This window comes from Sinohyriopsis cumingii, chromosome 15 (genome assembly GCF_028554795.1).
Source record: "Sinohyriopsis cumingii isolate HCF-2022 chromosome 15, ASM2855479v2, whole genome shotgun sequence".
NCBI classification, from domain to species: Eukaryota; Metazoa; Mollusca; class Bivalvia; order Unionida; family Unionidae; genus Sinohyriopsis; species Sinohyriopsis cumingii.
Genome location: NC_142975.1, coordinates 89,621,325 through 89,647,643, shown reverse-complemented (window position 1 = coordinate 89,647,643; position 26,319 = coordinate 89,621,325). Strand labels below are relative to the sequence as shown.

The 26,319-nt window shown below is 34.5% G+C and overlaps 1 protein-coding gene across 1 annotated transcript in view; it reads left to right on the top strand.

The window, feature by feature from the left end:
- The first annotated feature begins 11,903 nt into the window (after positions 1-11,903).
- Positions 11,904-26,319, top strand: part of LOC149782273 (transmembrane protein 26-like) — a 30,962-nt gene continuing 16,546 nt past the window's right edge. The window contains exon 1 of the mRNA XM_089933648.1: positions 11,904-12,885. Coding sequence (XP_089789774.1) covers positions 12,695-12,885 — 191 coding nt within the window. The 5' untranslated portion in view covers positions 11,904-12,694. The remainder of the gene's footprint in view (positions 12,886-26,319) is intronic.

Here is a 26,319-nt window from a genome sequence, read left to right as displayed (position 1 = left end):
GGTTTTATTTAAAGCTAAAATGTTAAATTTGATTATGAATACATTAAAATGTAAAAATTAAAGATTGGAAACATAAATATTTTATTATAAAAGGGACCAATATCCCTATAGTCCTTATTTATTTTCTACATAATAAAGGTTTACAATTGCTATTTATGCCTAGTGTTAGTAGAGAGAGATGCGTAACTGTTGATTACTCAACGATGAGCTTTGTTATGTAATTTTATTAACTGTTAACAGCGCTTGCAACCTAGTTTCTAGTTTAGTACTTAGCTTTTTAGTTATTATCTATGCTTAATTTAGCTCCTTGTTTTGTTTTTATTTGTATCTGTGCCTTATTTAGCTCCTAGTCTAGGTTTAGTTGCATGCCCTTAATTTAGCTTCTTGTTTCGTTTTAGCTTGTATCTCTGCTTAATTTAATTCCTGTCTAGTTTTAGTTTTTACTTAATGTAGCTCCTTTTTTAGTTTTAGTTTATTTGGTCATTTTAGTCTCGTTGTTTTTCAGTGCCCATTGTTCTCTGCATGATGTTTTCCTTCTTTTGGTTTTCTTTCAAACTTCTGTAATATTCTTGCCCCAATTAACATGCCTTGAATTGTAGCTTTGTGAAGACAAGAAACCCTCAAAAAAGAAACGTGTATGTATGTGTGGATGTCTTTGTATTCTGGCGTTCACACGAACATGTGATTGTCCACGTATAGTATATGTGTTTTGTGTGTACGGTATAATTATATGAGTCTTAAAGAAATGCGTTATTTTCTGTTTAAATTATTGTTTTAAATATATCCCTTATATAACACTATGGTGTAACGTGTTAAGGCTCTCATAAACAGTAACAAGAAAAAAGTGAAGACAACACGCTTTGTAAAATTTAACAAATAATTTATTTCCCTAGAAAAAACAAACATGGTAAAAATGATGAAAAGAACTTACAGTTTTAAGAATCAAATGCAAAAATAATCCAAGAATAATCCAAGAATTAAAACTTAGAAGTCCTCGTAAAAAAATGTTCTAATGAATTTGAGTTCGAGTTCTGACGAAAATCCAAAATAGAAGGCGATGACGTATACTGTAGCCAGTATAGTATTGACGTGTCAACAGTTCTTTGTTGTTCCACAAACAATAATATTCCGGTGTTTGAATTCCTAACAAAATTTCAGTAAGTGTCTTTATCTAAGAATTCTGTATGAGCACTTAAATATTCCCATGGAAAAGAATTAATCTTTTAGAATCCAAATAATTTGAAGAAAAATTGAAACTTAACTCGAACTGGTCACAACAGAAAAAAAGCACCACCTTGACGTCGAAGTGTTCAAAAGCCCCAACTGACTAAATTCTCTATAGAAGAAGGTTATACACTATTTTAAGAAGCAAAACAGATTCCCGTATGAGGGCCACGTGATCATTTTCAGAACAAGGTAGAAGCCTTACATCACATACACCTTGTTCAGCCTCGATTGCCCTCTTTAAATCACACATTAAGAATGAATAAAAAAAGAAGTTGTTTACTCCAGCTGTTAATAATTCTGTACCAAGGTCAGGTACTAGGTCAGCATAAAGATACCAAGTTCTATTATCAGGTCAAACTAATTTCTGGAAATTGTCAAATTCCAGTAAACAAAATTACATTACTATAACATGTAATGGAATAAATAAAATAAAAACGTAAAACTGACAAACAAACAATTATATCAAATCAAATATAAATTAAATCAAATATACATAACAATGGTAATGTCCCTGTGCATTATGTGCCATGCGTGTTTTATATTTCATTGTATTGTAATGACCCTATGCTTTATGTGCCATGTATATGTCGTGTATAATTGTGTGTGGGTGTTTGGATTTTTAGCGTAGCTTTTATATTTTGTCAGTGATTTCACTACGATGTCTGTATGTCGGCAATTTAAAGTGGTCTAGCACTGGTGCATCATGCCGCAAGCATGTGGCATGATGTTCCACCCAATCACATTATCCTTACTTCATGCTGAGTGCCAAGTGACGTTTCCTTAAACTATTTAGGACCATCATAAGGAAAAGATATACTCGGTCATCAGAGTCTTTCAACGTAGAGTTAATGACCAGTCGCCTGTAGGTTGTTCCTTTGAGGCCACTAATTGCTAGGTGAACCATCATAAGTCCGTATAACTTTTCTTTCTTACGTGTACCTTTGTTTTGTTGGGGTTTTTAAAGGGGTGGTGGTGGTGGTAATTTAACGCTATTAGCAAGCTATATTGGAGCTAAGTGACTTTCCCATTGTCTGAGATAATGCAATTATTAAAACTGCCATCTTTCACACAAGATCGTCATCATTTTCTCAATTAAAAAGGTCTCCATTCAGAACTGTTAAAATTGGTCATTTGATTCAGCCATTTTAAAGAAGGTGTTGATTCTATTATTTCAGTGGTAATTATTCGCAATGAATGTACTGCTCCTTCAGTACGTTTGAATTATCTTTCAAGCATGTTTTCCCCACAAGGAATACATGGAAATATAATTTGTTCTTACCACAGACATTTCCTATGTTCTCTATCACAATACAATCAGCAAGTACACTATTCTATATTTTATATCTAAATTTTGTACTCCACTTTTTGTAAGAAGCGAATTCATTGATATTCAAACGCCAGTATATAGTGCCATTAACAAAAAATACAGTTAAAAAGTATATTTCTTCGGGTATCAGTTAATGAAGCTCTTACACTGGTCAACAGTGAAATCATTACTGACTTGAAAAGGCCCTAATCTGTAGTATTTTGGTGTGCCGAGCACGAATATAACCGTGAAAAATTTGTATTGGCTCTCGTTTTGAAGATATTCATATACCTCATTTTCTATGTTTCACTGTGTAAATTTCTCCAGTAGGACTGCAGCAACATCCGGAATAATGATGTAACATTGCATAATACCATCATGCTCACATCATCTACAGTTGATTGCATCATTTTCTGATGCAATGCAATACTAATGCCATGCGGCTGCTGAAGTAAGTTGACGTCAGCAGTGTACTATACATGTGTAGGCCTATTATACTAATGCCAGGCGGCTGCTGAAGCTGACGTAAGCAGTGTACTATATAAAGCCCAATCAGATAGGTTCAGCATTTAAAATATTTTAGACGTTGTGCGAGACAGTTCAAGCTACTGTTACATAAAACTTATTATTTTATCCATTTACGTACAATAAAGAACAGCAATGCCTCGAAAGTGTGTTAATACCGCGGACAATTTTTGCTATATTTGTGGGGAAGTGACATTTGCCAACCAGAAGAAAAGTATCAATTCTCAAGTGAAGAAGGCATATCATCTTTACTTCGGATGCAAGGTTGGTGACCAAGACAAACCTTGGGCTCCGCATATATGCTGTGCTACATGTACAACACAGCTTTCACAGTGGTTGAATTGCAAAAGGTCATCAATGCCGTTTGCAGTCCCAATGGTGTGGAGAGAGCCAAGCAACCACCTAAATGACTGTTACTTCTGCTTGGTTCCTCCTCTTTCCGGCGGAATAACGAAGCGAAAGAAGTCGAGAATAGTCTACCCAAACATTCCGTCTGCATTGAGACCAGTTCCACATGGTGAGGGACTTCCTATTCCAGAACATCCAGCAGAATATTCTCTTGATTCATCTGACGAAGACAAAGGTGAGTCGACCTGTTCTTCTCCTGGTCCATCAGCATGCAGTGATCCAGATTTTCACTGTGGTGCATCATCAACCCCACACAGAATAACACAGGAAGAACTAAATGACCTGATTCGTGATTTGGACTTATCAAAGAACAAGGCAGAATTGCTAGGATCAAGACTCCAACAATGGAATCTTCTAGAAGAAGATGTCACAATTACTGCATATCGAAAGCGCCACCAGCAATTGGAGCCTTTCTTCAGAAAGGAAAGTAATCTGATATTCTGTTCCGATATTGAGGGCCTCATGAATGCTTTAAAAATCACTCATGACCCACAAGAATGGAGACTATTTGTGGACTCTTCGAAACTGAGTCTCAAGGCTGTGCTTTTGCACAATGGAAACATTCTTCCATCTATTCCAGTAGCGTATGCTGTCCACATGAAAGAGACATACGATAACTTAAGGCAGCTACTGAATTCCATTGAGTATAACAAGTACAGCTGGCACCTCTGTGGTGATTTGAAGGTAGTTGCCCTTTTAATGGGACTGCAGCAAGGATATACAAAATACATGTGTTTCTTATGCGAGTGGGATAGCCGAGCAAGGGAAATGCACTACATGAGGAAGGAATGGACTCACAGGCAGAATGTAGCCATTGGAGAGAAGAATATCCAACACCCAGCTCTGGTTGAGGCTCAGAAAATCTTGCTACCACCCCTTCACATCAAACTAGGTTTGATGAAGAACTTCGTGAAAGCCATTGACCGGACTTTGCCAGCATTCCGATACCTGCATGAAAAATTCCCTCGACTCAGCGAAGCAAAGATTAAAGAGGGAGTTTTTGTGGGTCCTCAGATTCGAGAGCTTTTCAAAGATGACCGGTTCAACAACTTGCTGGAAGGTGACGCGAAACAAGCATGGAATGCTTTTCGCCTAGTTTCTGCAAACTTCCTCGGAAATGTTAGGGCAGAAAACTATAAGGAACTAGTAGAAGACATGTTGATGAAGTATAAGAAACTTGGCTGCAATATGTCTCTAAAGATTCACTTCCTTCATTCCCATTTGGATTTCTTTCCTAGCAACTGTGGTATTGTTAGTGATGAACACGGCGAACGTTTTCATCAAGATATCGCAACAATGGAACAAAGATACCAGGGAAAATGGTCCACTACAATGCTGGCTGACTACTGCTGGACACTCCTCAGAGATGCTCCCGAACAGCTGTACAAGAGACAGGCGAAGAAATCTAAGATGTAGTCAATGACTTGATTTTTTATAGGTAGGCTATTACAGTTGACCTTTTACTATTGGAATGCATTTCGTTATGTAAACATTAATTTCTTGCAGATTACAAAAAAACTAGAGCCAATTTTGCAATTTGACTGTCATATTCGTGTTCAGCACATAAAAATTGATAAGAATTGACTAATTTTATTTCAGTAACATGACTTTTGTAAAAATTTGTTGTCCAGTGTTATCAATACCATCGTTTATTATATACCTATCAACTGTTTTAGTAAAAAAAGTTTACTGTCATTTCACAGAGGTAGGAAAACGATACCGACCTTTTCTGATTGCGTAGCACCACTTTTTCAAACAAGACGGTAATTAATGACCTTTATTCATGAAGTCGCGATATTCATACGCACATCATCTGATCAAAATTGAATTCGATTTATAATTGAAGATGAAGTTAATATTAAAGAGGTTGAAATGCTACTAAATTACTTTTTTTCAGTTGTGTGTTGTCAGCAACAGAAAATTGGGATCATGACTGGATGCTTCGCATCTCGTAATGGCCCGGATTTTCTGATGTTGAGAAACCGACGTCATCAAGCAATCAAGATCAAATTACTATGATAATATCTATCTTATCTTCTACACCTGTTAGTTTCTGTCAATGTATCTTCTTTATTAAGGTTTAGAATTTACAGATTTCAATGATTTAATATTGATTTCAATATCTTTTCTTATGATATACTCCTGGGTGGTTATTCCTCTTGCTGCTCATTCAGCATTTTAGAATTATATTTCAACCATGTTTTTCAATTTAGGTGAATGCACACTTTTCTTAATTTCAATTTCGTGTCAAGAATTGACAACTGCTTGTCCTGTTTAAAACTGTCGGCGACAAAATCGAATATTGGACTTGAAACATTACAATTTTTCATGAACATGTGAAATTAATAGTTCTCTTTTTCAGTGGTCTGATTGTTGTTTTATACCAAACTTTATGTAAAAAGTTAAAGACACTTAATTTTTTCTTCCTTTTCTCCACTTTCATTTGAATAATGCTATATCAGTATGACGAAACAACATGTATTCAACCGAGACATCCGATACATTTTACAAATAGTTGACTAACGATGTCGCTGACGCCACTAATTGTAAAAAGGTTCTATAGCGTTACCTTACACACAGTGCTAACGGTGTCACTAACGTCACTTATTTTGAAGAGGTTCTAAAGGGTTACCTTACACACAGTGCTAATGGTGTGGCTGACGTCAGTTGTTGTGAAGAGGTTCTACGGGGTTACCTTACACATAGTGCTAACGGCATCGCTGACGTCACTTATTGTGAAGAGGTCCTAGACGGTTACCGTGCACACAGTGCTAACGATGTCGCTGACGGCACTAATTGTGAAGAGGTTCTAAAGGGTTACCTTACACACAGTGCTAATGGTGTGGCTGACGTCAGTTGTTGTGAAGAGGTTCTAAGGGGTTTCCTTACAAATAGTGCTAACGGCATCGCTGACGTTACGATGTCGCTGACGCCACTAATTGTGAAGAGGTTTTAAAGTGTTACCTTACAAACAGTGCTCAAGATCTTAGTTGATTTAATTAAATTTACTTTAAATAATATTTTCGGAGTTTCCTTAATAGTGTCTTCTGTATTGAACATCATGTACTAGAAAAAATGTTTCATCCCGTAGGGGTTAACAATATTCAGCACCACCATTCCCGTTAATGTTTGGCTCGTCTCAAGGGTGTGGTGATAGTGTTTCTCAGTAGCAGTCTGAAGGTTCCGAGGCAAGTAGAGCAATATCCCTTGCCCAAGGGCACGTCACGGTAATTGATCTGGGCTGATCGAATGGTGTGAATCAAATCTGCACCATTCTTGTAAAGTTCAACGCCAGAACTGCTGAGCTACATCAGCTAGCACTGTTAAGAAACCAGGAAAAGTCCTATCGATTAAAACTGTGATAGTCCTTTCAATTTCAATCCTGGAAAAGTCCCATCGATTTAAAACCTGATAGGCCTTTCAGTTCCAAACTTTGAAAAGTCCTATTGATTTAAACCCTGCAAGTCCGTTCAGTTTCAAACCAGGAAAAGTCCTATCGATTTAAACCCTGATAGTACTTTCAATTTCAAAACAGGAAAAGTCCTATCGATTTAAACTATGCAAGTCCGTTCAATGTCTAACCAGGTCCTATCGATTTGAACCCGACGAGTTCTTTCAGTTTTTCAAACCAGGAGAAGTACTATCGAGTTAAACCCGGCAAGTCCATTCAATTTCAATCCAGGAAAAGTCCTATCGACATAAACCCGGCAAGTCCTTTCAATGTCAAATCAGATCAAATGCTATTAAGCATATTTATATCGTTCTATTACTACGTCACTACATATTTGTAAAGCCAACCTTGACATTGGCAATGGCAGATACATTGATTCAGACATGCATAGCAGACGCATGCTGACATAATCAAAATTAAGGTTTAAACATAGATGATGTTGTATAAGGGAGATGACTCACATGCACCTATAAAATCAATATCATGTTTCAACATTACAAGAGTTTATCCAAAATTTTACGACTTCTCTAATGCTTCCATATGCTCCTTAACTTTTGATAATAAGAACTTCACTCAGGCTTTTTATTCTTTTGAAGCGATACCAACAGATTACATATCACTTTCACCGAAACTATATAATAATAACTAAAAGTAAATTCGTCTGCTGTAATACTTTTGAAGGCGTCCATTTTAGTTCTTAGTTTTTGTTTTTATAATGCCAAGCAAATGTCTGTTATTAGTATATGTACGAGAGAAATAGGAATTACATTATGTACTGAAAGACGAAACTGTTATAATTTATTATTATTTGTTAGAGTTTGTGTTAGGCAGATTCCGTTAATGCATCTTTGATTAGAGTTCAAACGATATCATCAGGATTGCTCTATCAAGATTGGTACTATCGTCTTTAATACTGTTTGAAAGATATGTAAAATATGTCTTTGATGACGAAACTAGACACGGATAAAAGACCCCAACAAATTGCAGTCATTAATCTTGTTTTAACGTAAATAAATAGTCAATAATATCAAGCAGAAAAGAGTTAGATTTCATTCCAGCAAGTCAACAACGAATGGCTGCAGAAGCAAACAATGGCCTATATAGACTTTTATACTTAACAAACACATAAAAACTGTAACAATTAGGATAAACTGACATGTTCACCTGAAAAAAAAGCGGTGAGGAAAACGTGTGGTGCATATGGTTTTCTAATACTTGTACTGACATCCTTTATTTCGCATGAGGCTTTCTGCGCTGAGCAAAAATGATGGATTCTAATCGGCATACGCCTTCTCTCTACAAAATGCACGTTCACAATGATTTGAAATCCTTATTCTTTTGTTAGATTTCCTTTAAAAAGTTATATTTTCAGATTTAGCGAATCAAGAATGGACACCGTGCCACTTTATTGGATACTCCAACATTATACTAAAATATACAGGTACATAAGAAATGTCTGAAAGTGATTACACGGGTGAGGTAACGCCCTGATGGATGGAACAGCCTAGTATAGTCGACAAAATCTGAAGTTTGATTCGAAACATGTCTACTGCTTGCAGATTGAACAATATATTACGCTGTGTATATTGTGATAGCGGGAATGGTTCAGTGCCTGCTTAATCGACAAGTCGTCTTTCTTAAACATACGTTCATTTATACACACATACATACACACATACATACATACATACATACATACATACATACATACATACATACATACATACACACACACATACATACATACATACATACATACATAAATACATACATACATACATGCATATGTGTGTATGTATATGTATATATGTGTATATATATGTATGCATATGTGTATATATGTATATATGTGTATGTGTATGTGTGTGTATGTATGTATATATGTATGAATATATGTATGTGTGTATGTGTTTATATATGTATATGTGTGTATATATGTGTATATATACATATGTATGTATGTGTATGTATGTATGTATATATATGTATATATATAGTATACTGTAAGTCCATTAATGTCAAGCTATGTTCCTATCTTTTTTGTATTAACGAAAAATTAACTGAATGAAATCTTTTCTTAACAGGAAATAAAGAAAGTCAGTCAGTCATACATACATACATACATACATACATACTCCTCTGCTGACATTGTACTTACTGTCTTACTTAATTACTCACGTACTTGCAGTACATTTGTACTTATTTATCCATAAGCACTTAAAGAAGAACAGCAAAATTATATTATTAAATTAATTTTATTATTAAATATTAATTTATTAATTATACTGTAATAAATATGGAGTATGCGCATTTGGTTATAGCGCCCCGTTTTGAGGAATTCTTAGATGTGTGTGATTACTTGTGTGATTATTAGAATTCGGCGCAATGGAAATATTCCTAGCCCGAAATAATTAGCCAATTATTAGGAGCAAACATCACGGAGTGAAGTGTAAGTGAGTTTCCATGATGCCATGGTTCAATAGTAGTGAATGCAGGCCAAAACCGAATGAATGTCCCTGTCCATATAGTCCATATTAAAATCTAGTTGTGTACATTGGAGGTGTGACTGCAGTGGCAGTATTTACGGTCGGAAACCGGTAAATTACACAAGGGAATAAATAAGAAGGGACTTGGCAGATACTGTTTATGTCGCCATGGGGGCAAATGTGGTGCAGTAATATTGGCGAAATGTGCATGGAAAGCATACTGCCCTAAGGTTGCGGAGTTAAAATAGTTCCCAGTGTTAGGGGATACTCGTACATTTTCTAAGGCGTGAACGGTTGGCGGTACGGAAACATGATGAAGATAAACTATGCAGATGTGCGGTTGATATATATTTGGCAGGTTGTTTTATCTGTGGTCTTACATTAATTAGAGTAAAATTTAGGTATAGAATGGACACGTTGGGCTCTCTAATTTACAACTGAAGTTGTATGGAAGTCTTTGGAAAGTTGGGGTAAACTTATGATTTCTAGCGAGAATCGCGCCGTAGTTTGACAACCTCTCGGTCACGTAAGGGCCCTTTGCTTGTAACAATACTTTTAGAGAAATGGTTGCATGAAGGTAAGACGAAACATTCATCAAATTCTGAATATGTTCTTTATTCCACTCCCACATTATATATTTTCATTCAACAATATATGATTGTTTCGAATACCGGTTTGTTCAAATGCCGTACGTTTAAAACTATGGAGACGAACGCCTTTCTATACACAATTTTGTATTTGTTTTTGGAGATATCATCAAACTTTAATCATTACTGGATATCATCAAACGTTCGAACATGTAGTTTGGTTTGCGACTTTTAGTAACCAATCACATAAACCATACTGATCAAAGTCACGTTTAATTATTGGCTGAGACTCAGCTTTTAAGTAAAAGTCACGTTTGATTGGCTGAGACTCAATTTTATTTCTCTATATTGAGCTCCGATTTTTGTATCTTTATTTGTTTGGTTGGTTGTTTGGGAACAATTATCTATTTACTGAACATTCAGCAGGCACTGTGTATTAACGCAGAACTATTAAATCTTCTTCCATACCGGATATTTAAATTGTTTCCTAAAGCTAAACAAAACCTGTATATAATTTTAGGCAGTAAAAATATCCACAGGCAAATAGCTTTTAAAGTAAAATGTTATTGGTAACTGTTTTAGCTATTTTGAGTAATAATAAAAACAAGATAATCCAAATCTCTGAGAAGACATTTTGATAAAGTTTCTAAAACTGGGTCAAACTCAGATCAGGTTAGGACATATACTGCACGTTTTGGCTAAGTTGTTTTTAAAAAATGTGTTGCTGTCTGTTTAAGAGGCAAAACTCTATTCGAATATCCCACAATCGGGAACTCGTATGTGATCGGAAACCTGAGAAGGGTAAACAAGACGGCGGGAAAAAACATGCTTCATAAGTTCACAGTGTCCTGCTTCTATTTATTTCTTGATGCTAATCCGTCACACATAAACTGTTGATTTTGCAGATTTTTAAAATATGTATTATGAAATAAAATTAAAAACAGTTAAATATTGTGCCCAACGGATTTGGCACTCATTACTTTATTTGCAATATTTGATAAATCTCTCTGCAGAATATAACGTTATAAATTTCAACAAAAACATATCCCTTTCCAGCAGATGTGCCACACTGCAGGTGATGAATCGAGCTGATCATCCGATCGGGATGGCTGGGTAAGCGGTATAGGACATGGAATAAATAAAGAATTCTATGGGAAAATTTTTATTGGGAACACAAGTAAAATCGACCTTTTCAGCATAATGCTTTTGAAAACAGCATTTTCATTGTTATTTTATTCACGAAAGTCCTTTCACTTTATGTCCATAAGGTTTAAAGTATGAAATTTTTGTTGATTGAAGTATCATCTTTTTGCTAATCTGTTTAATCTTCATTCATTTTAATGCAAACATGACACTTCAAGAAAAACAGTACTAACTAAAGAATTTGATTGATATTGTCACCAAAGAGAAATTTATATTTTTGTACAAAGCAAAGAGGAGCATTGAGAAATTTGTTCATAGAACTAGAGGAATAACTGTAAAAAGAAACCGACATTTCTTTACATGATTTAGTTACACGTGAATATGTACTAATAGAATGATTAGAAATAACAGCCAAATACCATCTCTCAGTCAAACAAAATTTCTCTATTTCAAACCTTAAGCAAAGTAAAGGAATTGATTGATCACCTGCAATTTGGCACATTTGAGAGAGAGAGAGAGAGAGAGAGAGAGAGAGAGAGAGAGAATTTTAAATGCAGTTAATTTTGCCAGGTAATATTTGCGTGAAAATCAGCTTGTACAATTAACATCCTCTGTGTATTTAGTCCGCTGACAAATATTGGATGTGATAAGTAAATAGAACTAAAACACAAATAAAAACACGAACCTAGTTGTTTCGTCTTGTTACCTTTCCCCGGTTCTCAATCGTATGTGAGTTCCCGATCGCGCGTTGTGTTAGGTGAATACTCGAGTCTGCTGTATCCACTTGGGATTGACCGTTGCCGTATAAATTGATGTTGAAAAGCCTACAGAGGTAAACGAATGTGTTCTAAAGCCTGCAGTCAGGGCAGTCTCGCAGGCTTCCCATGGAAGTATTCTAGTCACATTGCGTGTTATTTTCCGCCGGCTTCCCATGAAAATATTCTAGTCACATTGCGTGTTATTTGCCGCAAGTGGGCCAAGAGTGAGTCGAAAAAGACGCATATTGCAGAAATAGTGATGGTGCTCTTATATCTGCACTGATTTCTCTTCCAGATTTTACTTTTTGCGACCACTTTTCAAGAAGACTTGGGATAAATAAAACAAGTGTTGGATTAATCGCTGTAATGAAACTTTGGGGAATTCTTGTTTTCTTCTCTGCTCTTTTGTACGAAATTTGCAAACATGTCTTTGAAAAGATGTCAAGTCATTGACCATGTGAGACATTAATTCCGCAATTTTATTTTAATGCACGTGACTAGCAGGAAGTAAGGAAAACTTATTATCGATGTATTAAAGAGAATGCTTGAAGGTAGAAGCAATTCAATGTCATTCGTTTCAAATTTGCGATAACGTTGTTTTCTTGACTTTGTGTGTGTCTTTCAGTCTTCTGAAGTTTCCTTATGCACTTGTATTCATGATATGGAATGCGACATCTAACCGACAAAACATTTGCATAATGATTAAAATTGCTATGTTAATTCGTCATTAATTCCAGCTTAGTTATCCGACAGTCATTTATTATGTACGATATCTGTCTTGCGATTTCAATAATTGATTGGCAATGGGTTTAATAAATGTTGTGCGTGCCTTGCTAGTCCGAATTATATTTGCTTGTCATGGACTTTTAGCAATATGGCGTTTGCACATGGTGACACGACAGTTCTGGAACTGGTATCTATGCGGAACTCTGGTTGGATTACTGGTGGAAACGATGGTTACATTAACATGGAAGAATGGAAAAGAATGGAAATGGTAAGTACAAAATAGCACTTTCTTTTTTATGCATGTTTAGAAGTGGTAAGAACACGGTATCTAAAGGATGAATAAAATGAATCAATGAACGCGTAACTGACGAAGGTACTAGAACCCTGGTCTGATTTGTGTTCATTTTAGATACAACGAATTTTACATGTGAAAAAAGGAGAATAAAAAGAAGAAACAACTAATGACTGCACAAGCGAAACAGAAATAGCAATAATATTTTATAAGTTCTTTACAGAATATAAAACCGATCGCTCTCTTGTGATATTTTAAGCGATATAATAAACTATAGCTCAAACATATTTTATTGCCATATTAAAGAAATAATTTGGTTTAAACAACAAGTTCTCCAAGATAGATTCAACCCTCTTTATGCATAAATAACAATCATTTTATTATGAGAAAGAGACGGACAGACAGCGAAGAGGGAGGATGGAACGACCACGAGTACATTGCATACAGATAATGCTATCGGCATATGCGTTATAAGGATCGTTTACACTGCATGAATATGCATGATACAAATAGTGCTAACGGCATATACCTTATAAGAATCTTTCATACGGCATAAATATGAATGATACAAATAATGCTATCGGCATATGCGTTATAAGGATCGTTTACATCCATAAACTGAGAGAAGAAAATCATGTAAAATCGCCTGTTTCTTTAATAAAATCTTGAAGCTTTAAAAACAATACAGTTCGGATCGGATGATAAGATATTTGAGATCGACCTTCAAGTAACAATCATGTGATTACGATACAGGAAATGCATCTACATTGCCGCTATGCTCTACAAATAACGAGATGTAACATCAAATTCCAATCCTGTAATTACTTCGGACACCATAATTATTTCCAAGTTTTGCATCGAGGATATAATATTTCATCCCCAAAATCTGGAACATAAAGATAAACTGGCAATTGACAAACCATTATATTCGTTTAAAAGTATTTTTAAAAATGCACATTATTTATTAAATATTTTGCTTTCGCATGAATTGGGCCAGCCATACTGATAGTTCATCAGCTTTATGCAAGTCTCGCAATCGAAAGGCATTTTAATTCTTAAACTCGCAAAACGAAAATGGGACGTTAAGTCATATGTTTCTTTTATATCTTGTTTTCCTGTCGTTTGATATGAAAATTCATCAACTCTTTACGCAAAACTGTCATATGAATGACACGTCCACCCCTTTTTCATTGCCTCATGTTTCAAGTAAGAAAATTGCATCAGTTGACCACATCGGTAAGATGGATCACAATTCGTATTAGTACACTTTTTCAATTAATTTGAGCTATAATGCACACATTTACTCGAATGCTTCGTTTAATGCCCGCATTTCCTCGATTACTCGAATACTTCGACATGCCAGACGGTAAGACAAAAAAGGCGAGACTTCATTTAAAATATAAGGGTGCTTAGTATTAAATAAATGTCTGAATGGAAAGTGTATAATGACCATGGCTGGACACTGAACGACCAGATGACTGCTTCTCATTGTCAGCAAGTTGTACGTAAAAGCAATTGATTCGTTACAATACCGTTGTAAATTCTACATGACATTCTCTAAAGTCCACCTTTCCTACTAAGCTGTACACAAAATTATAAGACGAATGCCTTGCGTGTTTAGCATCACTAAACGCACTTGGTTTTTCAGTTATCAAGCATGGATATTTGTGTTGTAACGAGCAATTTGACGTACTAATTTTCTGGCATATTTTTAAGATGGTTTGTTGACGGTGACCCCGTTGAAAATATACAGCCTATCTAAATTGATCAGGATTTTAATTATGAAAAAGAAAGGCAGTGCAAAAGCTAATTTAAAAAAGAGGTCAATGTTATAGTTGCCCGATGAAGGCAGACCTACAATCCAATTAACAAGCTGCAAATGTGCAGCAAAAATGCATGGAAACTATTTGACACGTTATTGTGACCTACGCACAGGACTAAATGGTCGATCGAGGAACTATAGAATAAATAATACCATATTAGAACTATATACAGAACTTTCAAGGATAAGGTTTGAGGGCATTCAAATCATGTTCATAGATAGATTAATGCCAGTGTTCACTGTGCGTTGACTGCATTACAGGGTTGATTTATTTTCTGTCATTAACACCAACCAAGGAAAGATCACCTTCATTTTTCTGTTATTATGTCCAAGCGAGCAAAGATCTCCTTCATTTTTCTCTTGGTAAGACCAAACAATTACAGATCGCCTTTATGAAACAACTCAGAATAATGACAAACAAATATATATAAGGTAGGTATCTGCTGTTATCATTGATACATTCTTATAAGACATTCCAGGGAGGTTTTACTGTGTGATACAGCATATCTGTAGGGATTTAGAGGGCAAGACGTAATAATACCAAGGTCACAGTGCTCAGTTGCTCACTGTTTTGTATGTTTGGTTTTAGAAAATAACTTTAGAAAATAATTTAAGAAAATAATTTTAGAAAACAATTTATGGTTCCTTGGATATGTATCAATGTTCATGGAGCATTTTTTGGGAATGAAAGATCATAGAGTGAAAGGTCAAGGTTATATAAATTTGTCTACTTTCGATAATAATTGTTTTTCTCCTTTGAAGACCAAGGGTATAATAGAACAACGCTCTTGCTACTAAAGTATAGCCAGGGGTTACTTTCGTCTGTGGAAATATCAGGATGGCTGATAGGCAAGTACAAAAGACAGAACCAAAGCATTTTGGTGAATATATTTGCGATAATGAAAGTGTTGAAAATTCTGACTATTTTATAGCCCATAGAAAGAGATGAAGAATTTGTTTTATTCTTAATAATTTACTAAAATAAATGAAATGTATATTTCGTTTACTTTCACTCATGTTGTGTTTTTAAAAACAAAATAAATTATAAATAACATTTTAATAGAACGTCTGTGTTAGAATGGATTAATTTTGTCAGAATATCAAAATACACCGTTACATTAATCCAGAAAGTGAAGTTATATACACAGGAACAATTTATGTAGGCGATCAAGTCCGAGACATAGACACTGCTATATTGTCACACACAAAATTCTGTTATTCATGAATATTTTCCAGACCCTGATATATATCGAAATAACGATATTTTCCAGGCCCTGATATGTGTCCAGATAATAATGCTTGTTCTATTTTATTGCGTTTAGTAATTAAGAATAACAAAGTTTGGGTCACTGATTCGATTAGGCACGATATTATCGACCATACCATATGACCATAACTTCGCTGCTGTCAAGTTGCGAGAAGAGTTATTTCGAGCCAACCAGTTAAATTGATGCATTTTATTAGGCATCTAATGAAATTTAAAGATTTGAGCAATGATGTTCGTGCACGCCAAACTTGTATTAATGTGTCATAAAAATGCACATAAATGCACTGAGGAATAAAAAAGCAAAGAAATTAAAAGTGCTAAAATTCGAAACGTGATGGAATTGGTCAGTTACGGAAATGTGAATTTTATTGAAAAGAATGAAAGGCTTATATAAAAAAATGGTGCTTGACAAACAAAATTTACTGACAACTAAAAATAATGCTATGATGTGTCCATATTCCAACGAAAAGTAAAGGAATGGCTGCCTTGAACAGTACAGAGAAGAGGCCTTTCGAGAATGCTAGTGTTCTAAAATATATGGCATTCCTTTAGTCTTTCTACTTTGATATATTAGCCACCCTACTTTTCATTTTCTTCTTGTTTATTTTCCGTTTTGCATGCTTATTGGACATAATCGGTATATCGACACTTTACATTTTTGTAGCAGTCGCTAACTTTTGGCAGTAATTATTGTAAGCGTCGATGCTTTTATTCTCCGAACGTGATTCACATATCGCCCATGCGCAGCCAGCTCCAGGCTCTGATGAGACTCTGAGTACTTTGAACAGCTGCGCACACAATGCGGAATAAATTTGCAATAAAAACTTATATACGTAACATGGACTCCATTAATGAAATAGATAACTGATAACAAATAATTTATTCTTCACTTCAAGAAGACGATAGTATGAATGAAAATAAGACGATGCTAGCACATAGCTGAAAAAGATCATCACTGTTTTCATATATATATATATATATATATATATATATATATATATATATATATATATATATATATATATATATATATATATATATATATATGTGTGTGTGTGTGTGTGTGTGTGTGTGTGTGTGTGTGTGTGTGTGTGTAACAATGTAAACAACACCAACACGTAAAATGTGTGACCGGTTTTGCTTTATTACTTCTTCAGACTGATTATATATATATATATATATATATATATATATATATATATATATATATATATATATATATATATATATATATATATATATATATATAATGAGTGATTATGCTTGACTATGTTTTTCTACAACCCACGCATGGTTTGGTGCGCCTAATGCCGTAAGGTATTTCATGCAATATTCCGACCCAGTAAATATTGACCTAATGCGTGTGTGCATTGTTTTGTTTGTTGGGTGTGTGCATTGTTTTGTTTGCTGTTGTTGGTTTTTTTCTTCAATACGATATTTCTGATGTAAAGAAAAAAACGATATCGGCTAGTTATCAAGTCATTCGGGCAGGTGTTACGACGTCTTTTCCTTAAGAATATCAAGAATGACTGATGATTACTGTTGATCATTATTGAGAGTAGAATAGATGTTTATGACGTCGTAACTAGGAATACCAAGAATGACTGATGATGACCGTTGAACATTATTGAGAGCAGAATGGATTTTTAGTACGTCTTAACTCCAGTTATGTGCTTCATCTCTGTCTCAATTTCAAACGCTAGGAAGAACAGCGACAGAAGTATCTATTGCAGGATAATTGAATGATACAGCGACAATACATCATTTATACTCACGCCATAGACTCGGATAATTAAAATTTATTTTGTGATTCATTCCTAGTACTAGGCCACTGTTTCATAATTTTTTCTTAGCAACAACAAATATCGTGCCAAATACTCATTAAAATAGTCTTCTGTTGTTGTTATTACTGTTGATGTCGATGTCGTGTCATATTTCTCAAGATATTCCATCGAGTTCCCAATACATAATTTCCGATTGACCGTAATTAATTCATTGAGCGGTTTTATAAATACGTTCTCAGAGTTGAACATTACTTCCAACAGAAACATTTGACTATCATTTCCAGTATTCAGCTGAGCTTTTGAATACTTACAAAAATGTTGTTTTTTTTTAAAATAAAAAAAAATCTTTTCTCAAAACGCTTGTTCATCAATAGTCAATTTATTCTGTAATCAGGTTGATGGTGTAGTACCAATTTTTCTTCTATAGATCGTTCTTAATTTCTGTTCTGTTTTCTTCGTTCTGTCTCTGTTTGTGTTACACATTACTGGATGTTCAAACGTGTCAGTTCTCGTTTTTAATCTCGTCTTTGATCTCATTCTGCTATGACACGTCAATCATTGTTTGCGTCCAGATCGCCACCAACATTAGTAACAGTATTTTTTTATATTGTACATGTTAAACGTTATAAATGTGCCTATTGAGAAAATCAGCGATATACAAATCAATTTTGCTACATTAAATTGCCGTGCTTTGGGGAGATAAAAGTAAAGAAGAGATGCATTTAATTTTCTTAAAGAATAAAATGTGTTCAATGCATATTTTTAAAAATTCACATATTGCTGAAAATAGATCAATTTCATTAAGACAACCTGGGGATATGAAGTTGATAATAGGTCATCCTCTGCTAATTTAAGAGGTGTACTTATGTTATTTAATAATAATTTCTAGTTCACTCTGCATGGAATGAACAAAGCTATTACGGATAATAAGCTTATCACGGATTTAACCATTTGAAACTACATATTTGCTCATATTAAATGTTATGGACCAAATATAAGTTTAGATTTTTTCCTATATTGCATTTTTAAAAGACTATGTACTTATTAGCGTGGATTCCAACCGTTAGCTTGATCCAAAGCAAAATTATTTAAGATGAATTTATATCGAAATCGTGAGGTTGATCTAGTCAATCTTGAAACGGTAATTAATTATCAAGATTGACCGATGATCATAAATATTCCTTTTATGGTTCTATGATGTATAAAGATTTTGCACATGCTCTACAAAATGAATGCATAATGAACAAACCTAGGATCTCATGGATGCAATGTATAATGTTAAATTTAAAACTGTAGACTGGAAACGTTCCAGTGACGGCCATGAACTTAGTGAATTGTCTTCTTTCTGCACAACAAGAAAAAGTTATTCTATGTATTCCAAATCCTGATAAAAACATATGTGTGGTTCTGGTTACAGTGAAAACAAATTTAGGTTAGATAGGTCGGTTGCAACCTTTCTTCTTTTCTTGGGGGTGGGGGGGTGGGGTGGGGTAGGGGATTGGTCTGTCCAGAGATTTAAATAAAACACAAACTAGAAAATAACTGGAAAATTTATTTCATAGCTGTATCTCTTTGTTACTTTTTTCTTGTCCCGACTCCCCCACCCAAATGGTCGTGTCGGCAGGGGAAAATAGGGTCAGTAGGTTATCAGAACCACATATACTGTGTTATCTGGCCTAAGCAATCTAATTTAAATTGGAAATCACTTAACTTCTAAATGTATCAGACTTAACTGCAAGTAGCAATAAATCTGCGCTCCCAACATTTATACATTTTGATCTAACAAAGAGTTCTAAAAGAACGATATGTAAAGAATTTAATAACCTTGTATGATTTGATGTTGAACACCAAAAACACATTCTATTTCAGGACTACTTTTCATTCATTTTGAGAAAGCACCGAAACAAATGCATAACCATGTATTTTTAAAGTTATGATTCTCTACAAAAGCTAATGATACATCAGACAACTGCTTTCATCAGAAAAAAAAGAACATTGTGTAATCATCAAGTCTGTACTAGATTTGGTATTGAAAGAGGATGTAAACAGGGAGATCCACTCTTCCCATATATTTTCAACTGTGTGCAAATATTTCAAGCCCATATGATACAAAAAGGGGAACAAATAAAATTAAAATAATCTTTAAAAAAATTCTGGATATCATGCTAATATGTAACTTGTTCTTGATGGTACTAAAAATATATGATGTCTGCTTTTGATCCTTTATGTTAGTGTTCTAACTATAAAAAAACAACGGTAGTTTGAATCGGAAGTTGACCCGGTATTAATATATAATATTGAATAAAGGTATAAATTTGCTTGGGGTTGTAATACATTTTATGTCTTCGGCGTAAAGTTTCAACTAATTTCAAACAAATAATAACTCTTAATTGTACATCTAGAAACCATTTTGATTTTCTGTCATCAATTAATCTACACCGGCTTATATGTTTGTAAGTTGCCATGTTAAGCAGCTTTTGCCCGAGCCTTCTTCACGTGCAACTATTGGCATGCAAACGTTTCACTGTACTATCCACTGCAGTTCCATTAATTTGAGGGAAGTGTTGTTTGTTGAATACAAAATTGTCAAACTTAAGAACATGTGTTAAAAGTTTGAATACATCGTTACATCATATATATATATATATATATATATATATATATATATATATATATATATATATATATATATATATATATATATATGATCTCAAACGGGTAACGCTTTAATATTGAATTTATGAAGCGAGTTGAATAAATTTAATATTAAATCATTACCCATTTGAGATTCCTTTTATCGCATAGTTTTTTTATTTCGGTGGAAATTATTTAGATAGAAAAAAGAACTAATTTCGTTCATTCTGACAGACGGTGCACCTTTCATTTGTTGTGCATAAAATATAGTCCCAAAAAGGTTAAACTAGTAAAAGTAGACTGTACTTTTTACAAACTATAAATCAAAGAAAAAGCTTCCATCCGAAAAAGCAGAACATTTTATAACCACAAAATCATTTTTCAAAACAGAAAGATCAATGCAATGTGATGCCATACCATTAGTTTTACTTCATATTGTTGTTGTTGTCGTGTAGTTTTACGCCATTTTTCTCATTATGATATTGTTATACATGACGTAACAAACCCCTTTTGGGATAACAGATCCATATTCAGACAGCCGAGATATTTTTTCCTCAATTTCCTTTCGCGAGTCGAGCTCAAAAATGGCCGCCAAAATGTTCATTCAAAACCAAACATTCCAGAAGGCGGGGTTAAAAACGTTTCACACGATCCCATCCAATCAGTAAAGAGGATACTGCACAATAATTTCATGGGCTTATTTGGACCAATCAGAATCACATAAAGTGATATTTTAACGTATGGTAATATAAAAAATATGAAACTGCACATACTATATGAAACCTGTACCTACTATGTGATATATATATATATATATATATATATATATATATATATATATATATATATATATATATATATATATATATATATATATATATATATATATATATATATATATATATATATATATATATATATATATATATATATATATATATGAGAAGATACTACATGACATGTATGTGTCATTTAACTTTATGTAATACAACATTTTCAAATAAAGAATGACTGAGAATTACTGTGGAGTATCACTGAGAGTTTATGTAAGCTTAGCACATCACAACTTCAGTTAGGCGTTTCGATGACTTCACTTAGATATTTCACGTCTCGATCGATGGACCGACGGATCGATGAACTTCCTAATGATAACAAGAGCAGTGAAAGCAGTGTATATTGCATAATGATGTAACTATACATAGACAAGTCGTCTTTCATGCAATAGGCTGCATCCTTTTAAATTCCTTCCTTGTCAGATAAAACAGTCGCGTGTTGTTCTTATTTTGGCTGCTTTTGTTGTTGTTATTGTCGATTTATGTAAGTGTCACATTCCATCAGATTGCCGTTAATTAAGTGGTGATTGATAGAAATTAGTAAGCTGACATATAATTCAGAGTTGAAGATGGATTCCGCATAAACAATAAGAACGAGAGGAAAACAAAACGTTGGGCTGTGATTTAAATATTCATCTGACATTTGGGGCAATATCGGGAAGGTTTGAATGCAAATGTTTGTCGCTTGTGATACTTAAAAAAAAGATACAAATCTGCAATGCGTCCTGAAAATTATAATGATATATTTCTCAGAGAAGAGAACTCGATAGGTAAGGTTCTTTCCCACCATGTCAATGGCCTGTCAGAAAGCACCACATATTTTCCGCCTCTTAGGATTAATTAGAAGTTGTAATAGTTTTACCATGCACTATGAATTCACTCTGGAAACCAATTGTGCAGAGCATCCGTAATTCATAGCCAAGTAGCTGACGGAAATTTTGGCTTTTATATTACTTGCAATAGTATCATTTGCATCTGCACTGAGAAACGTTGGCTAATGAGAAAACTCGGTTCGCCAGTAGCAAGACATATCTGATAAACTAAGGTAAAATAGGCACCATGTTTCTACAACAACGATTACACGTTTGAAATCGTAAAACACCACTGCAACAAAATGCTTAAACATTGCTCCCCAATGACCATTATCCAAATACGCTGGTTTGGGACCAACTAATACCTCGATAAACAGTTTATTTTCTTCCCTTAAGTTCGGTTTGAAATAGGATATACTGTTATTTCTCAGAAAAGCGTTGTACCATTCTTCAGATAGAGTTTCATTCAATACAATGAAAGATAATAATTCAGAGCAAAGATTGCTGGGTAAATATTTTCTATGCACACGTTTTCTAACGGTAACCTTTGCCGGAAAAAAAAAACGATAAAGATAATTAAGAGTGTTTGCAAATTATTGTAAATAAATCTGTTAAACGAAGCACGTGCGTGTTGCCTGCCGAAAGCTTAAAGATATCCACCAACCGTTGTTTGTGTGGTTATAACAGGCAAGTATCTTTCAGTGCTGACTCAATGCTCTCTTTTTCATGTTGAAAGGTTAGTGGCCGTACTTATTATTAGTTAGAAGCATTTGTTTCAAAAGTCATCAATATCCGAAAAACGCACAAAAGTAACACAAAGCGCGTGAAAATCAACTTCTTTTAATGGAACCAACGTGTCATTGTTGGATAATAAAAGTGATTGATATCCTACTAGACAGGTGCTGTAAACTGAGCGCAAACCCAAGAAAGACGCACATGTAATAAACGCTAAAAAAGCAAAGAAAAAAATGACACGTTTTCAAACTTCATTATGCACCCGTAGTTTTAACCCAATAAAAAATAATGAGAGAATGCGTGAGAACACCTTATGTCTGACTAGATGGTGAATTACAAGAAATAAAGAATAACTATTTGAGTTATACTACAATATGAGCCAATGGAGAAAGAACAAAAAATAATACAATGACAAAAATAAAAGCCAGACAATGAAGGGAAACAAAAAAAAAAAGAGATTTTGAATAATCAAGGTTATAAATTCTTTTTGAAGTAAGAAGGAGAATAATTAAATTTCTACTTGCATCATACTGCGGTAGATGCAAAAAATCCAATACTTTTGATGAATTCTTCAAGCCCACATTACCGCATCAGTCCAAAACCACCAGTTTGTAGATGCACTTTAAAGTTAAATATTGGTACAGTACTACTCCACGTAGAAAGCACCTTAATAATGTATTCCTGACTCAATCTATTCATAAGCTTTCACTTCATACTTACTCTAAAATGTAATTAATTGACAGTTGATAACATGTTAAGACTAGTTCTTGAGAGCTGACTTACGTGTTAGAGTGGTAGTTGAGAGTAGATGTTGAGATTTAATAGCATGTTAATTGTAGGTGTTGAGAGTTGATAGCATGTTAAAAGTAGTTATTGAGAGGTGGTAATATGTTAAGAGTAGTTACTGAGACCTGATAACATGCTAAGAGCAGTTGTTGAGAGTTGATAGCCTGTTAAGACTAGCTGTTGACAGTTGATAGCCTGTTAAGACTAGCTGTTGAGAGTTGATAGCTTGTTAAGACTAGTTGTTGAGAGTTGATAGCCTGTTAAGACTAGTTGTTGAGAGTTGATAGCATGTTAAAAGTAGTTATTGAAAGCTGGTAATATGTTAAGAGTAGTTACTGAGACCTGATAACATGCTAAGAGCAGTTGTTGAGAGTTGATAGCATGTTAAGACTAGTTGTTGAGAGTTGATAGCCTGTTAAAAGTAGTTGCTGAGAGCTGATAATATGCTAGGAGTAGGTGTTGATAGTTGATATAATGTTAATAGTAGGTGTTGAAGGCTGATAACATGTGAAGAGTAGGTGTTGAGAGTTGATAGCCTGTTAAGAGTAGTTGTTGAGAGCTGATAATATGTTAGGAGTAGGTGTTGAGAGTTGATATCATGTTAATAGTAGGTGTTGAAGGCTGATAACATGTTAAGAGTAGGTGTTGAGAGCTGATAGCATGTTAAGAGTATATGTTGAGAGTTGATAGAATTATTATTGAGAGTTGATAGTAAAGAACAGTGTGATTTATTTTTCAGATAGTCAGTCACAACATGATCATAGAATGGTACTTATAGTATGTACTGATGAATGAATACGCGCAACGCTACGGTCGCTTTTGGCGCCTCGGTTGCGGGAGGTTGTGGGTTCGATCTCCGGCCGAGTCATATCAGAGACTTACAAAAATGGTACCAACAGCTTAGTGTTAGGACTGGTTGGCCTAGTGTCAGGATGATGTGACCGGGTGGGACAGCATGCTACATGTCTGCGGCATGATGCCCCAGTGCTAGACATCAGTATAAATTGCCACACTGCAGACATCGTAGTGATATGACCGAAAAATTGTTAAAGCAACGTCAACAATCCAAATCACACACACACACACACACACACACACACACACACACACACACACATTTGCTTTTGGCGAAGATTTTTTTTTTTGGTCATGGCATGCTTGTGTCAGTTTTTCGGAATGAAAGCACGTCATGAAAACTTATTATGCAATCTTTTCACTAGCACGTGCTAGTAATATCCAAACAGCATAATGAATATAGTATTGTCTACATATGTTGAAACTTAATTCACCATAGCATAACTGGGAATGAAATGAACAATGACTTGCTAGCAAATCTTAAAACAATAAATTGGCGTTTCAGCTGGGAAAACCGTCAACTGTAATGCATGAATAAATAATCGAATCAACGAAACGCATGTTGTTTTGTCAAGAAAGTATCTGTTCCATTGTTACATCCCAATCCTTCAATATTTTAAATCAAGATATGTTTGGAAAACAAATGGAAAACTTCTGTTCATGTCAGAACAAAACTCGACTTCAGTTTTTTATATATTACATAGCCCCGCTGTCGCACTCCGTAAATATTTTTTTTTTAAACCTATACTGTATGAATGAAATTAAAAAGGAATTCGTATGTATAAAACTTTGATTCACTGCGTCAGAACATATCTACGCGCCGACGTCCAAGAAAACACCTTAGTAGTTCCAGACTTGGTGTGTGATACGAAAATACGGACTGAACAGCTGTACCACTGGGCAGACCAAGCTAGTAACATTCAATGGGTATTAATAAAGGCTATGGCTCAATGATGTGAAATTAGTACAAAGGAAGTAAACGGGTGTAACTTATAACAAAAATACACTCTAATGGATAAAGATACGTCATTAAAGAAACAAGTTTATGATTTTCTTCTCTTTGATTGGTCTATGGACTCTAATTTGTTCAGCATAGTAGATTTTCGTCAGCTAGTTGTACGTGGCAACTCGAAATAGAGTGAAAGGTAGAAAGAGCATCTTCACTGACTTTATGTTTCCCATGTGAATGCGGGTATCTTTAACGATTGACAAGTGCATACAACATAAACATTAAATGTCACCTTTTCTTTACGAAAGCATTGTGAAACAAAATGTGAAACCCTAATTATTTGTATAAAATCCTTTATGTAGCACTTCAGAAGCTTTTATCTTACATGTACCTGTCATGAAAATATACACCTGTGTAACAAACTGTAGAGTACAAGTATGACTTCCGTACCTGTATACTTGGAATATTTGCAACAACATTACTAAAAAGCATGGACAAGTATTCTCGTCAAGTTTATCGCATTGAGTGTGATTCTGACTGTTCACTCCTTCCTCGTTTTTGTAATATATTTATTACTGAGAAGAAAAAAAACTATTTTTTAAGAGTTCTTTTTACTCAGAAAGATTTCTCTTGATTGGGTTAGGTGTATGTTTTTAAGGCACAGTAACACAAGTAGGTTATTTCGTACCAAGGCAGTTGGAGTATGTAAAGCCCATAAATGTCACAGGAGCCTGTAAATGTCACAAAGGCCCGTGCATGTTGCAAAAGCCCGTAATTGTCACTAAACCCCGTACATGTCACAAAAGCCCTTACATGTCATTAAACCCCGTACATATCATAAAAGCCCGTACATATCACTAAACCTCATACATGTCACAAAGGCCGTACTTGTCACAAAAGCCCGTAAATGGCATAAAGGCCTGTAAATGTCAC